Below are 18,165 nucleotides of genomic sequence, written 5' to 3'. Positions count from 1 at the left end.
ATTCCTTGTTAATCATCAAATACAATCAAGAAATATAAAAACATCAATCATACCAATAAAAAGAATATCAAATCTGCTGATAAATACAATATCCAATAATTAAAAATGCATGCAATAATGTTTAAAACATTACTAAACAGCAGACACAACATCCAATAATTTAAAACTAATAAGGATTAAAAAATCTCCTCTCCATACCTAAGAACTTTAGATTTCCAATCACTCTGAGATTGTCGCACAAACATTTACCTCTGTGTATCAATTACACACACACACACGAGCTCTCTCTCACACGCTCTCTTCACTCTGATACACAGAGGCATTCTCTCATACAGACAAGAGGCACTTTCTCTCTCTCTCTCACACTCTCACTCTCACTCACTCACTCACTGTCACATAGAGGCACTCTCCCTTTTCCCCCCCTCTCTCAAACACACACAGATTCATTCTCACTCTCATGAAAGTAAGTAACTCTGAGTATTGGAGAGATCACCAGCTTCCTCCCTTTCCCAGAGAGAGAAGAAGAGGAAGATGTCTGTGTGTGTGTGTACACAGAGTTGAGAGAGAGACTCGGGGCAGGAGCCCCATGTGCTCGAATCTAATGATGCTCCTTGTTCAGTTTAGAATGCTTTGTTTTCCTTAAGTCTGAGTTGTACTGTAGAATTTTTTTTTCCAATGAGTATCTCAGTTCATCCAAAATCACTGAGACCTGTAGAGGGCAAGTAGAAGGAAATACTTGGGTCTTACTGAATAGTGGCAATCGTAAAACGAGACATTCATGAGAAATTTATAAGATGCTTGGGAGAGGAAGCTGAAAAATAATATGCAATTATGTATAGGTCATCACTGTAGACCTGTCTAGAGATGCCGATTTATCCAAATGTGTGTGAAACTTATATTTCTTCATGGACAAACTGGATGCAATGCAGCCACACATGGGGGTGATGTCATGCAGTGGCATTGGCTCGGATGTGCTGTCTCAGAGCTCAGAAGGGAAAACCTTTCTGTGTATGTGTGGGAATTCCCATGCATCAACCCTTCGCAAGTTTCCTCAATCCTAAATGCTCTTCCTTTCTCCACAGAAATTAAAGCAGTTTTACTAGTGGCAAGAAACCTTCGATGAGACGTTCCTATGGCTTCATAAGGAAACTGTTTTCAGTCTGGTATAAATCTTAGGATCAGGGTCCATTTACTTGTACACTTCAACATTAGTGAAATACCTTCATCTTTCTGACTGAGGTTTTAAAATCTTATTTGGTCAGAGTAGATGTGAGTGCTATTGCGGCTTATCAACCGGCAGAAGGTATCCCTGTCAGGACTTCCTATAATAGAAAAGTTTATAAGAAGCCTCAACAATTTGCAGTCACCTATAAAGGAGCCAACAATGCAGTGGGATCTAAACTTGGTCTTTCAACTATGATGCAACTGGTTAAAAAGGTGATTTCAACTAATGACATTAAATATCTTTCTTGGAAAGTCCTTTCCCTCATAGCAATAACCTTAGCTCGATTGTATTGGATTGTAGAAGCGCTTTGTTCTATCTGGAAAGAACAAAATTTCTCAGCTGTTAATCTCATGTGACCACCTGACATGTACTATAAATTTAGAATGGATAGATCACTAAATACAAAGAGGTCAATATTCAGCTGTTATCCAGCTGAACAAATTAGCCAGATAACCTTATCTGGCTATCTTGGCTGAGATATTCAGAGGTGCAGCCGCACTGTTGCATATACTCTGCTATCTTATAGTTAGCTGGATAAGTTTATCTGGCTAACTTTTGGACAAACAAATATTCCTAGACTTATCCAGCTAACTGAATTAGTAGCTTTGCCCTGGAACACCACATCCTACCCCTCACTTAGCTAGATAACTATATAGCCAGATAATTTTATCCTGCTAAGTGCGGGCAGTGACCACAGTCAAATATTGAATGGCACCACTTAGCTGGCTAAGTCGGAACTTAACTGGCTAAGTGCCACTGAATATCAACCTCAAAAGTTAAGATTTACATGCCTCGTTTTGGAAAGTAGGTTGAAAAGCTAATTAAAATAGTTATGGTTCATGTAATCGAGGTTGATCTTATTTTTTGGGACCTGTGTGTATTGCACATGAGCCTTTTGCAGGAATCTTGGAAATAGTATATGTAAACTAAAGGGATGCCGCTTATATATATTCTGTATTCTTTGATAGGATTGGGCTGGTGATGAGCATAAGTGTATTGAGAAGTTTTATATGAGAGGTGGTGTGTAAATTGATGAAAGCACATTGGAAGTCCTTTTTTTTTTTTTTTTTTTTTTTTTAGTATGAGCAAGTATTCTTGGCTTCATGCTATGGTGATGGAAGTTGGAGCATACACATTTGGTTCCCACTACTTCTTTTCCAGGGTAGATGACATCTTAGAGGGGGCATTGCATATCCTGTAAGGAATGTGGAAAGAGGCATAGAAACCATGCATTCCATGTATGAGAACTGGGACAGTGTTTGCAAAATGTGCAGAATCATTTAGACAAAATTGATGGGATCCATAGTAGCCACCAGTATTTTACTTTTTAAACTAGCATTGGGAGTATTTATATGAATGGTAGTACCTGCCTATCTCAACAAATATCTTCAGTATCCCTAGTGGAATTTCTTGAAGTAGAGTCCTCTGTGCTCCCAGGTTACTGACCACTAGTTTGTTGGCAATATCGACGATTAGAAAATGGAACCTGTCTGGTAACCCATATTAAAGTACTTATTGTTGAAAGGATGACTGATGGTCCGAGTTATCTGAAAGATGTACTTACGATGTATACTCCTCATGCCTTTTGTTCATCAGCGATGCCTCTGACTGTGCCTTCTGTTAAATCAGTTCACCTGATAGAAATATTTGTTCATGTGTTTTTAGTTGCCTGGCATATTCACTGAAATTCCTTTAACACTTGTTAGATTTTTCAGAAAATAGTAAATGCATTCTTTTTCACAGCAAGTTATGGGGGAACAAAGCTGATTGGGTTTTTTCTTTAATTCTGTTGCTGTTGGGTTTGTTTTATTGGTGTTTTTACTTATCCTGATAGGACAGTTCAGACTAGTTGACTTATTCATCTATCAGCTGATCGGGACATGATCAGGTCTCCCAAGGTAATTTTCTGGTAGAGCAAGCTCTGGGTTGATCCCAGGTTCCCTGGTGGTCCTGATTGATTGCCCCTTTTAGGTGACTCCAAGGCCCTCTTGGCTTGGTGGAGCCTCAGGAGGGCTCCTCTTATTGGGGCAGGTATGGGAATCTTAGGCAGCAGCCATTGCAACCTCTGCTCTCTCTCCTTCCTTTCTTTGCTTGCTGGACGTGCTGCATAAATTAAAATAAAAAAAGAGCTAGAAAGCAAAAAAGGCAGAAACCAGAGTTGACAGCGTCCTGGGACGATAACTCAATTTATTTCATGGTCTCGAAGAAAGACAGTCTTTCCACATTATTTTAGACCTGAAAGGGATGAATCAGTATCTACACATTCCCTGCTTCAGGATGGAAGCTTTGTTTTATCATGATGGTGGTAAGGAGAGTTTTTCAGAGGCTAATTTTCATATTCCTAATTCTATTTGGGAATTCCATCAAAAATTCCTTTGATTTTTTTTTGCAGTCTAGGAAATCTTTTTAAATTCAGTTCTACTGTTTGAGCTTGCTACCACTCTGCATATTTAACCTTGCTAATTCGCTAACTGGAATTTGTATTATAATGCCTATACTATCTCATTAACATACTTTAATCTGTCAACTTGTAAACCATTATGGTGAAACCGAATGATAGTATATAAAACTCGATAGATAAAATGAATAAGGACCTTTGCCAAGGTAATGGTGGTAGTTGCAGTAGCTTTCTGCAGATTGGGTATTATGGTGTATCCATACGTGGCTGACTGGCTGATCAAGGAAAATCATTTTGAGAGAACTAGTTGGCATCAGCCAGGGTTGCCCATCTCTTGGAAAAACTGGTTGAAGTGGTAAGCTACTCAAAAAAAAACAGCTTGATTTCCCTCTCTCAGCCTCTAGAGTTTTTAGGAGACAATTAGATACAATGAATGGACTTGTCTTTTTGACCCAGGAAAGGGTAGATAAGTTGATTTCACATTGGACTACTTCCAACTCTTGGGCTTTAGCCATGTTCCAGGTCTCACTTGTGTCATCTGCAGTTGTGTTTTGTTTTTTTTTTAATTTAATGGTCATCCATGTCCCAGAATTACGATCAGTGGCTGTTCATGCCACTTCCAGTGAGGGAATGATGGGTGATGCCATCAAATTTTTGAAGGGAATGGATTTAGCATCTCCCAACTGCGCTATGGCTTGGGGAGCTTAGCTACAGTCAGTTCAAGGAGGAAGTGTCCTGACCTATGAACAAGCTAGAGACCAGAAGTGTCAGATTAGTCCTAATACAATTCCTTCCACTAGTAAAGGGAATGGTAGTCTGAGTTGTCAGATGCACCCACGGCAGTAGCATATGTAAATAAGCAAGGGGCTATCTGGAGCCCCATGATGGTGCAGGAGGTAAGTCTGCTGTTCTGTAGTGCAGAGCAGAACTTGCTTCCTCTATCAGCGACTCATATTGCGGGAATTGAACGTCTGCCTACTTTCTCAGCTGAAATGGATTGGGTTTCAGGGAGTGGGAACCCAGCTGGGAAGCCTTTCAGTTAATAGTAAATTAACGGAGCCCTTCCATTTTATGGATCTGATGTCTACACACAGATGTTATGGCCGCCAAGTTCTTCAGTTATTGGAAGGAAGCAAACTCCAGTGGAATGGATGCCCTGGTCTGCCCTAACCAAGGGACAGATGCCAGTATGTATTACTGTTCTGGCCATTGATAGGCAGGACATGGAAGATGATAGAGGGCCACTCCTCCATAGTGATCCTGGTTGCTACAGATTAGTCAGTCTTGGTATAAAAATCTTGTAAACTACTAGCCAAAGCCCTCCTTTTGGCTACCTGATGACCATGGTCTACTGATGCAGGGCTGAGGGCCAATGGAAAATCAGATGACATTCTTGCTTATGGCCTGGCCCTTATTTTTTATTTATTTATTGGGTTTTATATACCGTCATTCGGTGTAGCCATCATAACGGTTTGACAAAAATAAAACCTAGTAAATATAAAATACAATAAGATTCAAAATAAGTTATAATAAGAATTAATATAAAGATTGAGGTACAAGTTACATGTTAAAAGACAAATATAAAAAAACAGTAAATAGTAATAGAAATATTTTTAAAAAGTCTTATAGTATGAGAGTAGGAGGGAGGGGAGAAGACTTGGCTGCTGAGGAAGGGATATTCTTCCCTCTTTGCTTCAACCATGCTAAAGGCTCCCAAGAATTCCACCTCCTAGGCATATATAGAGGATTGGCACCTCTGTGAAAGCTTCTCGTAGAGTTCAGTTTCCCCCAGAGGGCAAGCATTCATCTATTTTGGCCGCCTTTCAGAGAAGCCTTGATCAAAGGACTGGTATTTAATTCTCTAAAGATTGAGGTTGCAGCTATTGCCTTCTAATGTGTCCAGCTTGAGGGAACCTCAATAACCATGCATCTAGATATGCTCTTCTTCTTTCAAGGCATTAAATGCATTTGCCCCTTTTGAACCCTTGGTTCCCCAATGGGACCTCAGTCCGGTTCTCAAAACTCTGGGGAATTCACCCTTTGAACCACGGAAATGGATTTCTCTAAAGGTGGCTGGATGTTCTGCTAGATGTATTTCAGAACTGTAGGCCCCGTCTTGCAGGGACCCCACTTCTACCCAGTCTTTTCATCTGATTTGGTTACTCTTCATCCAGTTCTCTTTTCTATTGTAAGGGATGTCGCTTTTCCATTTAAATTGGTCAGTTTCGCTTCCAGCCTTTCGGGTCAATGAATGTTGAGGTGAAGACTCCTCATCTCGTGGATGTCAGTCAGATCCTTCTTTGGTATCTGAAAGTGATGAACCCCTTTTGGAAAACAGACAAGCTGTTTGGACTGTTTGGAGGCACTTGCAAGGTCAGGGCAGCTTTTAGAGCTACCTTGGTAAGATGGATTAAGCAGGCAATTGGGTCTGCACACTATTGAAAGGACGAAAGAGTGAAAGATGCTCTGTGCTTATTCCACGAGATCCCAGGATTTGGACTCTTTGGGGGACTCTATAGTGTGTCGGAAAGGTGACTACTTGGTTGTCTTTGCATTCTTTTGGTAAATATTTCAGGTTGGCTGTCTTTCCTGCCTGAGTAATTTTTGATTGGGTACTTCCCACTAGTCTGGACTAACCTAGCAGCATGATAGGAGAAATTAAATCATACCTCCTTAATTTCCTTTCCTCAAGTTCTGCTTGACCAGCCCAGGATCCTCCTGGAAATGCAGTAGATGCCTATGTAGATCTTTTTTTTCCATCCCTGGCTAAAGGTTTCTCAAGCAGGCATAATTCTTATATTTTCCTTAACCCTCATTACCTCTTCTTGCCTCCTTATTTATTTTTATTTATTTGATTTATATTCTGCCTTTCAGCTACTTCAAAGCAGATTACATTCAGGCACTGTAATCCTTAGGGGTTGCAGTCAGGGATTTCTCCCCCCCCCCCCCACCATGTTAGGTTATAAATGGCATAGGGGATTATGTAAATTACAAAACAGAATCCCTATCCTACTAACCTAATGCCCCACCCCCTCAGTTGAGACGTATAAGAACATCAGCCAAGATTCATACGACCCCCCCTTTAATTATTCCAAAGTATGTCATACCAAATTATACATCCTAACTAAATATGTATCTTCCCAAGTATGTGACATACCAAAATATGTTATACTTAAATATGTTGCACCAAAGTATGTAATGACCTAAAGGATGAATGTTACTTTTGTAAACCGTTGTGATCTTCACTTGGAACGATTGTATATAAAATAACTAAATAAAATTAATAAATAAATATTTTACACTCCATTTCTTTGACAGAAGTTTATTTGCAAGTGCCTAGTCTGCACTGCCCTTATAACCAATGAAGACATCATGGAAAAAGGGTATGTCTTCTGGCCCATCAGCTGATAGGTGGAGTAAATCCACTAGTCTGGATTGACCTAGCAGGACTCAAAGGAAATTAATAGGTATGATTCAATTTCTCCATTTTTTGGTAATGATTTTTGCCATTTGTCATTAGTTTGTTTTTGTGTTAATGTTTTTTGTTGTTGCTTTATTGCTTGTTGTAATCTGCCTAGGTCTGATTTGAATTGATGGAGTATGTGTTATAAATAGTAAAATAAATAAATAAAATCATTTAATGGCAGGATTGTGTGATCTTCAGTAGAAACTCAATGAATCTTGGTACTATTTAAAAAAAACCCCAAAAAATCTTCCCTTCCCTTTTTGGATACCCTTTAATAGTATTACCCTATGTTCCATGTTCATTGTAAAGCCTGTTGCTGCATTACTTTTTCTGTAAACCGATAAGATGTTCCCAACAATTGTCGGTATATAGAAATCTTAAATAAATAAATTAACACTCACAATTCAAACTGTTTTACTATTTTTTTTTCTTTTTAAATTCCATTTTCTAAAGACATAGTCCCCGCATACCTCCTCGAGCAGACTCTAGCACCAGATAATTGCTCGTCTTGACATTAGGTGCGCCTTAGGCTCAGGACACTTAACGTTCAACATGCACTCTTATTTGGCAGTAGAGTTAAGGGCCTTGGGGGAACTGTTGCTTCATTAGCTTCAGAATTTGGAGATGGTACTTTGTAGAGTCACAACACACATTCCATTGTAAGTGAAGGTTGTAGGCTGCTACTTCCAAAAGACAGGTATCATCTCTCTCTGCTTTGCAACCTTTTCAGGATGACTGTTTTTTTTTTTTTGGGTGCCCGGAGGCTATTCTACCTTGTCTAGTTCAAGCATGTACTATATTTATTTTATAGGGCATGAAAGGTAAAGTGTTTTTTTCTTTTCCTGGATATTGTCTGTAGGATCTACCTCTAGAAATTAATGCAGTAAAAATTAAGTCAGTTAGATATGTAAATCATTTGAAATCTTTTTTTTTTTTTTTTTTCCTTGGGTACCTAGGTAATGAAATCCTGGTACATGATTCATAATATTTTCTTGTGTTCTATTCTCAAAAGGTTTTTTTTTTTTTTTTTTTTTTGTTATATTGGAAAAGGCGCAAGAGCCACCAGCCTTACATATGCAATAATAAACTCAGGACATCAATGTGTTAAAACTTGTGTGTTCTGTACTGTTAGAATCCTTAGATATACACAGGAAATCATGGATGCGCAAGATACGATGGTAGATGTAGACTGCAAGGCCCATCCAAGCCTGCCCATTTCCCCTTCTTGCTGTGGTACCATAAACCCTTCCTGATCTCAGCCTTTACCCTCGCTTCTCCAGCTCATATTTCTGTTTTCACTTTTAAATCATGCAAGCCATTTTTTTTTCTTTTAATCATACGCAAGCAATTTCTACAATGTGCAGATAGTTCCCAGAATGCAAGTCAATGAAATACATATGGAAAAGTTAAAAATAAAATAGATTGCAACTTTCCTAACTTCCTTTGTCTTGCTGGATTCTGTCCATAATGTTACTTTTTCTTCTTTTTATCCTCTCCATTATTCCTTAATCAGTCCTGAGAAATGTTGATGTGCAAGCAGTGGCACACATTTTTAGATCTGCAGCATGAGTGATATTTAGGTCAACCATTCTGAACCATGGGAAGTACTATTTAATTTGATGTTACACATACTTTTTTTTAAATTTTTAATGTGTTAACAGACTTATAAAGTTAAGGCACGTGCCGCCTTTAGTGGGAAGTATTTTTTTTCCCCGTTCAGTCCACATTCCGGATTTCTTTTCGATCTCTTCACTGGTGGGTATTAAGAAAATAAAATGCAAATAGTGCTTGGATACTATGTCAATACAGGGTTGTGGTTTTTTTTTAAATTTTGCCATTATTCTCAGCCTTCCCCTTAAATGAAAATATATCCACGCATTGTGATGTCATTAAAATAAACAGGAAGATGAGGCTTAATGAAGTGATGCAAGCTTACGTGTAAGATTAATCGGTCCTTAAGAGATGTGTGGGTTTTATAAAAACTGGTGACACACAAAAAAAAAAAAAATTTCTAAAACCTACTGGTCATATCTTGTGCTGTAAATGAATAGTGAATTTCTTCTTCCTTGGGGGAAGACTCCGAAGCTGTTCCTGTTAGCATAGCAATAACTTTACATTCATCTGCGTCAATCTTAGGCTGCATGCACCTTTCCTGAATACCAAAGGCCAATGTCTGTGTTTCACTGGAATCCAGCTAAACATGGATGCTTTGAAGCAATAATGCAAGCTAAGTATTTCAAATTTATCAGGTGTGGGGTTCCTCCCCCCCCCCCCCCCCCTTGGCTGTGCTGCTTCCTCTTTTGGACTGCTTTTTAACTTTTTTTTTTAATAGTCTCCATCTCTTTAATGTGGCCATGTGCCTTGTTTTTAAGAATCTCCTTCCCTCCGGCTCTGGTCCTCCTCTCTGTTGCAGGAGGTAGAAGACTATCCAGGTGAGAGCTGCAGATGCTACAAGGGGGAGCAACGATGCCATCCAAGACGTCCCTTCTTCACTGTGTTTTGCTAAGGGGCTTCGTTGGTCACTTTCTTGCCAGTTTGTCGGCCGCTGTCCTGGGCTCTTTCGCTTTTCCCCTTCCTGATATTATGGATTGACCTGGCCCGTGGAAGGCAGGGACAGGGAATGTGCTTTTTTCTTTTGGGGGGGGGGGGGGGTGATTTGAGACTTGAGTATGTGAATTGATGTCCACATCCCTTGTGAGGAGTTGGGGAGGGATAGTTGTGTTTGATTATGCTATTGTACTTTTTCATATATTGAAATTGAATTTTTATATGGTATTGTATTTCAGTGTTTTTGCTGTTTCTGATTTGTTGTAAGCTGCCCTAGGCCTATTTTTGTTTTGAGGAGGGTGACATAATAAATTTTAAAATCTATTGTGGATGCTATATTGCAGATTCTTTGTGCAGCGTAAGTCTTATCACTTCAGCTGACGGATGCTGCCAATTTGTGGTCTCTCTCCTTTTCTGAGAATTCTTAAATGTTCATCTTATTATCTTTATCATTAAGCAGTAATATGAAGAAAATCTCTACAGGCAACAAAGTTGTAAGGAAAACATTGGTTTTAATTTTTTCACTCAAATTTTTATTTCATTTCTAATGAAATTCTTCTGCAGGAATGGGAAAAAAAAATTCCAGGTGCCAGGTCATCCAGATGCCTAAAACTTGGGCCCCTGCTACTCAATGGAAATGATACTGGCAGGGCCTGAGTAGTGCAGCGGCTGCCGCCGGAGGACCCCCAGTCAGTGAAGCACTGCAGCAAGCTGTCCGAGCAGCTGACTGTGACGGAGTGGAGTGGCCCCTGCCATCAGCAGGACCTGCATGGTGGAGTGCTGTCACAGCTGCTGTCCTGCTGCTTGGAAAATTGATGGCTCCTACTATCGGGGCCCAAGCCATGGAGAATCCATGGCTGCCACTGGCTGAGAGGGAGGTGAAGGAAGTTGGGGGGGGGGGGGGGGGGTAGGAGAGAACCTGGAGAGGCAAGGGAACAGCAAAGGAAAAGAAGAAAAATTGTAGTGTTAAAAAAAAATAAATCCCCAAACCCACACTTGACAAATAGAAAAGGGGCCTTTTTTTTTTTTTTTTTTAATCTTTCTCTCAAAAAAGATTAAAAAATTTCCTTAATTTTAATTTTGTTCCTAAGTTTCTTATTTAGCCACTTCTAGCACTATATATCTAGGGGGTCTTTGTTTTCAGTTTTTATTTTATTTTCCCAGGAATTTTATCAGTGTTTATTACAACAAAAGCAAAAGATATTTACCTGTAAAACTGAATCATTTTTTCCACTGATTACTCCGGTTTTTTGTTCTTGTTTTAAGAAACACTGATAAATTCATGGGAAAAATAAAAACGGAAAATGAAGGTACTTACATATAATAAATTATCTCTCTGCTGTGCTGATCCTTATTAAAAACCCTTGCAGGTGTCACCCTGATACATATAAAAGAACATTTATTTCCATTATGATGGGTTATTGTATCATAATTATTTATTTATTTGTTTTTTGTATACCGACATTCGATCGAGATATCACATCGGTTCACATGTAACTGAACAGTAAATAAATCATGGACTGCTTATTTTTACAGTGTAACTTCGAACGGTTAACATTTTAAAATATGATTTGAAACATTTAACTATTTACAGAGTCAAATTGGAACATCTAGAACAGTTAACAGGGAACTAAATATTACAGGTGTGTCAAGGAAAATGGATGGCTTGCATGTTGGAAACAGTATGACCTAGAACAGCATTTTACAATATGATTTGGAAAATTTAACTATTTACAGTGGTAATTACAAGGTACTCAGAATGACTTTGGGAATAAACTGTTAAATTTTTATTCATTTTGCTATGACTTCCCTGTGAAAGGCATTCTTTTATTAGGACAAAAGCTATAGAATTTTTAAGCTGTTCCATTTTGAGCTGAGTGGATATTCCTTTCTAATGGTATTCACTATAGGTTGGTTAATGTTGGTGTACGTATAGAATTTCCTTCTTGGGGTATAAATATTCTGGGGCAGAGATTCAGAAGGTTTTTTTTTCTGCAGTACCTTGAGAGGTATCTTAGACACTACAAACTATTATGCTTGTAAATCGCAAGACAGGATACCGAATATTAGAATATTGCCAGGCATTGAAATATTTTGGTTTAATTCAGATATTTTTTTTCATTCTGTATGCACTGCAGTGAATATCAGGGGCTTTTGCTCTGGGAAAGACTCGAGTATGTGGGATGGTATCTGCCCTGAGAAAAGTAGGACTTTTATTTCTCTATTTATGAAGTATATAGCAGAATGGAAAAATGTGGAATTGTTCAGAGTAGCTGAACATCCTATGCAATGGATGACATTTGTAGACAGAATATATTGAAATTTGTAAAACGACTTTAATGTGGGCCACTAATCTTCATTTTTTTCAAATATGAGTATACTTTTTAGACTTATCTGTTTACCCCTTATTGAGGATTTGAAAATAACCTATTTCCTTTTATTAAGCCTCTTTATTTTAGAAAGTTCTGTTTGAGATTGATATATATATCAAATTTTTTTTATTTTTTTTTTGCAGATTCTAGTTTATTTTATAACTGGTTCTTGCATACATTTACCTTGTTCAACATGTCTTGGAGATTATTCTGTGGAGTATCTCTGTAAGCAGTATAATGGTTAAACTGCAGAATATTTAAGTTAACCGTGTTGTCTTTTTTTCAAATGAGTCACGAGATTACGGTCTACTCAGCCTCTTGCCCACTGGTAGAGGGAATGTCTTGGGCTGGAGGAGGAGTGGTGAATCTCTGGCCCTCGAGAGCCACAAACCAGCCTGCTTTTCAGGATCTTGTCTGCTCTGCATGAAATGTGCATCTGTGCGAATAAAAATATAAACAATCAAAATGTATATGAAAGGCGAAGAGGATATTTACAAACTGGATTATCTGATGATGTCCATCTCATATTTTATAGAAGTAGCTCATGAATTTGCATTGGTCCCATGATAAAAGGTTTTTATGTAGTGAAGCTAAGTGTGACAGATGTCTTGTTTAAGGAAAATGATGTTTGGATTAGGGGATTTGGTGTAGCAAAGCAAAAAGCTATAAGCTACTTAGAGACTTTGGAACAGAAGTAGTGATAAGAGAGAATTGCTTAACCAGGGCAAAATTACTAGGAAAGTTTTTTTTTTTGTTTGGTTTTTTTGTGTGTTTTTTTCAGCTGATTTGTTCGTCTTGCGGTTGGCTCTTGTAAACATTTCTGCTCTTTAGCGTTGTGGAAACTAACATGCTACCATCTAGCAGCTATGTGAATTTGAACTTCGCTGAATGTGTTTGTAGAGTAGGCGGAGGAAACCTGATCCGGACAAAAATTTCAAGCCATTGGCCAAGCTATGTCTAAGAGTGTTGCCATTAACAAGAATGGGAGAAATCCTTGTGGGAAAAAAAAAAAGCCTGGTAGACTTCATGCACGCAAGCTCTGATGCATCCAGCTGTTTGGCAGTGGAGTATGCAGAATGATGCGAGATGGCTCTAGATTGGACCCTGTGCAATAGAATTGCATTCTGTCCTACTCCTTGGGCTGCGGATGCTGCAGAGATAGCATTCACAGCCCTTTGGTTGGGGGAAGAGAGGGGCAGTGAGTAAGCAGAGAAAGGAAGTGGTCATTGTACAAGGGTGACACCTATGGTTGGATTTAGGACCCATGGTTGCAAGGTTTGGAAGGAGCCCTGGTACGTGACCCCTGGCCGGGGCCGGTTACTGGAGTAAAGTTAAGTTGAGGAGATATAAAATAGGGGGAAGTCCCTGGGTGATTGTGAATGAAAGCTGATGGCACCAGTTCCCAGCCCTGGTTCTGATTTGAGCTGAAAGTACACAGGTGGAAACAACAAAGTCCAAAAAATTAAAATCCAAACAAACCAACAACAAGTGTGTGCTATGAATCATAGTCTTAGCCTTTTAATGCTGCTGTAAAGCAATGATGTGAGCTCAGGGCACCCCATTTACAGTGCTTGCACAACCATGTGGAATTATTTTGTTGTGACTTAGATTTTAGAATTGAAGTAGATATTGCCTTTGTGATGCATGTGACTGAGCTGGAAGTGATTTAACTGATCAGTTCATTATTTTGCTGAAATAAGACATCAGAGTTGCCATACTGGGTTAGACCGAAGGTCCATCAAGCCTGTTTCCAACAGAGGCCAATTCAGGTCACAAGTAACCGGTAGGATCCCAAGGGGTAGTTAGATTCCAAGCTGCTTATCCCAAGAATAAGCAGTGGATTTCTGCAACTCTCCCTTAATGGTTTATGGACTTTAATTCCAGGAACTTATCTAAACCTTTTTTAAACACAGCTACACTATTAGCTTTCACCACATCCTCTGGCAACAAATTTCAGAGCTTAATTATGCATTGAATAAAAGAATATTTTCTCTTATTAGTTTTAAATGTATCACCTAGTATTTTCATTGTGTTCCTTTAGTCTTTTTGTATTTTTTGAAAGAGTGAACAACCGATTAACTTTTGCTCGTTCCATTCCACTTATTATTTTATAGACCGTGCATGGTTTACCTATAATTTGGGTTACTCTTCCCTATATGCATCACTTTGCACTTGTCCACATTAAATTTCATTTGCCATTTGTATGCCCAGTCTCTCGGTTTTGCAAGATCTTTTTGCAATTTCTCACAATCCTCTTGTGATTTAACAACCTTGAATAATTTGTAATAAGCAAATTTGATCATCTCACTTCTTGCCCCCATTTCCAGGTCAATTTAAAAATATTAAAAAGTAGTGGTCCCAGAATAGACCCCTGGGACACTCCACTATTCACTTTTTCTCTACTGGGGAAATTTACCATTTAGCCCTACTTTCTGTTTTCTATCTTTTAGCCAGTTCCCAATCCACAATAGGACACTGCCCCCTATCCCATAACTTTTTAATTTCCTAAGAAGTCTCTCATGAGGGACTTTCGTCAAATGCTTTCTGGAAATCCAGATTACACTATATCAACTGGCTCACCTTTATCCTCATGTTCATTAACGCCCTGAAAAAAATAAATATAGCAGATTGGTGAGGCAAGACTTCCCTTGGCTAAATTCACGTTGGCTTTGTCCAATTAAACTATGTCTATCTCTGTTAAGCAGTTTTGTTCTTTTTGATAGTTTCTACCATTTTGCCTGGCACAGATATCAGGTGGGATTATTTGTTGGCTAGAACACTTTGCCCTCACCACCCACCCCAGCCAATCTATCTACCGACCTGATCTGCAGTGCCAGCATTCAGTCAACACAACTGGAATTCACGTCAACCTCCCTTTTCCCATTGTGTGAAACTCCCCTGCTCCACAGCCGTGCAGAGGTGCTAGAGAAAGTGTAAGCTTCATTCCCTGGGCTGGCTCAGCTACTTTGAAGGAGGCTTGCCTGTGCAGGGAGAGGCTAGAAAGGATGTTGAGAGATGGATGTGATGGAGAATGAGAGGAGAAATGGGAGGGAGAGAGGATGAATGAGTGCTTTGAAGGAAATAACCAAATAAGCTGTGACTTGAGGAATATGAATGAGAGAGATGCATATTTTAATATTTGTGTAACCTTACAAAGACTTTTCTACAATTGATTCCATAATAAAATATTCTGTTTATGTGAATATTTAAGATTAAGAACCCAGATGCAGAATAGGTGAAAAGTGAATTGGACCCAAAGTAGAATACAGCTTTGTTAGAATCCATTTATGGGGTTAACAATTAATACACCCAGTTTCTAAATTAACAGTAGTCCCTTTTAAAATATCTTAGTGCATTAGATTCTTATTTAGTTATTAGGACTTGAAAATACCTAATTTGATGTATAGTAAATGATTGTACCTATTCCCTGCAGCTTTATCTGAATCTGATAGGCTCATCTAATAGTCATTATGTTTTCCATTTAAGGACAATGTGTCAGTTTTCATTTAACAGACATATGTCCTTATCAGATGCTCGTCTACAAGGCTTCTACTGTAAAATACAGATGAGAAATTATTAGTGTGCAGTATATTTACTTTCATCGTTTATTGCTCTTTATCTGTTTTTTCTTAATTGGTATTTGCTGAGCTTACAAAATAAAACTGGAGAAAACAGAGTATGTTCTTTGTGCAGTGTATTGAAGATGTGGGAAAATTTTTCATAGGATCAACCTGTGTAACTTGGAGGCTTTGTATGGATAAGATCCAGTTATTTGAAAATATACCTCCTGTTTAGTTGATAAAAAGTACAGGTGCCAGCCACCTAAAAAAAATAATGCATTCCTGTGGATGTGTTTAGATCTAGGGAAAGAGGAGGGGGGCATAAATAATGCACGCATAATTGAATTTTCAAATGTGTGGGCATAGCTTCCCATGTATAAACCACAGAAATACACTGAACCTGCTATGCGAGTTCATTGGTATTCATCTACACTTTAAGTGGATTTGCAAACTACCTAGGTAGTTGGTCTGAAAAATTCTTTAAATTTCTACAGGTGAAAAATTAGCTACGTAGAGTGCCATTAGGCATTGAAATTTGTGTTGCAACAGTAATTGTAAACAGATTGATGGCTCCAGGCCAAAACAGTAGTATCATGGCTGCATCATACTTCCTTAAAGACATTGGGAAACCTTCGTAGAGCAGTGGCTACAGCCTTAAACCGCAGTGGTACAACAGCATTAGGCTTCAAGAAGGCTGGGGTGAAGTGGATTTTACAGATTGTGATGCAGCTTGGTAATAAGGCATATAAGGGAAACGGTTGGCTTAAACTCTACTGGTCTTGTGAGAAGCAAGATGTCAAGGCATGAAATAGCCCTACTAGTAGAGGTTATGGAGGCCATCATCAATGTGACAGTTTGTTGGCATGCTTGGGACAGATAGAAGACAGTGGTGGGAAATAGTTTGCAAGGTCAGGTTAAAAAAATAAAAATGGGGGGAAAGGGGAACTGGTATTAGGTTGCATATGGGAATTTATATATGCATCTACCCAAAGTGGATGAATCTTAAATGGGAAGACTGGATGGGCCACTTTGCCTTTTATCTGCCGTCATTTACTATGTTACTATGTTCCTTTTCCTGCTACTAGTACCAAACTGGAAAAATTAAGGTGACTTTATTACTTTTGATCATATAAATTAAATTTGTTTTGTGTTTTATTTTACCAAGTTATGCTAAAAGCAAGCCGGCCCTTTAGCTAAGGCTTGCAGGATGCAGGTTGACCTATCTCTGCAGTTGGGCCTGGGCATACCCTGGGAGGAAGTGGTGTACTGAGGTTTGAGGAAGGGCGGGAGATGGCTACCGCTACCATGGCCGTCCCTTCCAGTCGAAGATTGGCAGTAAAGGTGTATCTTGGCAGAGGCGCCCCTCTAGCCCTTGGCATGGGAAGGATTCCCTAAAACCACCTGGACGTGCCTTCGGGGACATGCTCTATGGGGGTGGGTGTCAGGATTTCAAAATAGAAGAGACGCGCGTATAACTTTTTTTGTTAAATGCCGTAGTAGCTTCAAAATGTCGATGTTAAATATAATTTTAATTTTTTTTTTTTCTTTTAGTTTTATTTTTGTAAAGATTCCAGGCTTCGGCTTGGAGAACCTCACTGTCACCATTGAGCCGAGCAGCTGGAGCGGCAGCGAAAGCCCTGCCGAAGACATTGAAAGAATGAGTGATTCTGCAGATAAACCCATCGACAATGACGCGGAAGGTGTCTGGAGCCCCGATATCGAGCAGAGCTTTCAGGAGGCCCTCGCTATCTATCCACCATGTGGGAGGAGGAAAATCATCTTATCAGATGAAGGCAAAATGTATGGTAAGTCAGACGGATTTAAATTGCGTTTAATGAAAACTATTTTGAAGTCTGGCGCTAAATATCACTCTTTCCCACCCTGGTAGAACAGCAGCTCTGTGATGTCATTTTTAAAACATTTTTAATAGGAAATGTACGTGAATGAACAAAGTAGTAATAGGGGGGAGAAAAAAGTTTAAAATCAGTTTTCGTGTACAATAAATGTAGAAATAGCTGGCATTTTGAGCAAAGAGCATTTTTCATTTTGTCGAATGATTGGCCACCTAAGTTGCTACTTAACAAAACAGTTCAGCAGTTAGAAATTTTAATTTTTTTTTTTTAATCCCTTAAACCCCCCCCCCCCCCCCCCCCCCCCCCAAAAAAACCCAAAACAGGTTTTCTGTCCATTTTATCAATCCTGTTGGAATGCATAGCCTGGCTACTTAACCTGCCATAAATCGAAACAGGGTGGCAGGCCTGCATGAGCACCATCTCCTCCAGATCTGCTACACAGCTGTTTTTTCTCAGCCATGGACTAGTAGCTTTGTTAATGTGGCCTGTTTCAGGTTTTAGTTCGGAAGTAAGTAATATATATCTGTATACGTATAGCTTGCAGCGTTCCAGGTTAGGCTTTCACAAAGTATACAAAGCAGATGGGGCAGGTGGGTGGATGGTGTTCGGTTCACATTGTGCATTTTAGGCATTGGGCTAGTGCATCAGAAAGCATAGATGCCCCGCTGCCTCAATGTCTATTTAAAAAAAAAATTGTTACAAACTCTTTTTTTTTTTTTTTTTTGTTTTTTCTTTCACCAAAAG

The 18,165-nt window shown here is 39.0% G+C and overlaps 1 protein-coding gene across 8 annotated transcripts in view; it reads left to right on the top strand.

The window, feature by feature from the left end:
• TEAD1 (TEA domain transcription factor 1) overlaps positions 1 to 18,165 on the top strand; it is a 216,623-nt gene that overhangs the window by 57,143 nt on the left and 141,315 nt on the right. For 7 of the 8 annotated variants that reach the window (XM_029582126.1, XM_029582129.1, XM_029582123.1 and 4 more), the window contains one exon: positions 17,120 to 17,373. In XM_029582126.1, coding sequence (XP_029437986.1) covers positions 17,226 to 17,373 — 148 coding nt within the window. In that variant the 5' untranslated portion in view covers positions 17,120 to 17,225. Of the gene's footprint in view, positions 1 to 6,941; positions 7,091 to 17,119; positions 17,374 to 18,165 lie in introns of all 8 variants that reach the window. The other variant, XM_029582124.1, reaches the window with a different exon arrangement.

The sequence above is a fragment of the Rhinatrema bivittatum genome, chromosome 17 (assembly GCF_901001135.1).
Source record: "Rhinatrema bivittatum chromosome 17, aRhiBiv1.1, whole genome shotgun sequence".
NCBI classification, from domain to species: domain Eukaryota; kingdom Metazoa; phylum Chordata; class Amphibia; order Gymnophiona; family Rhinatrematidae; genus Rhinatrema; species Rhinatrema bivittatum.
This window is presented reverse-complemented; position numbering and strand designations above follow the sequence as displayed.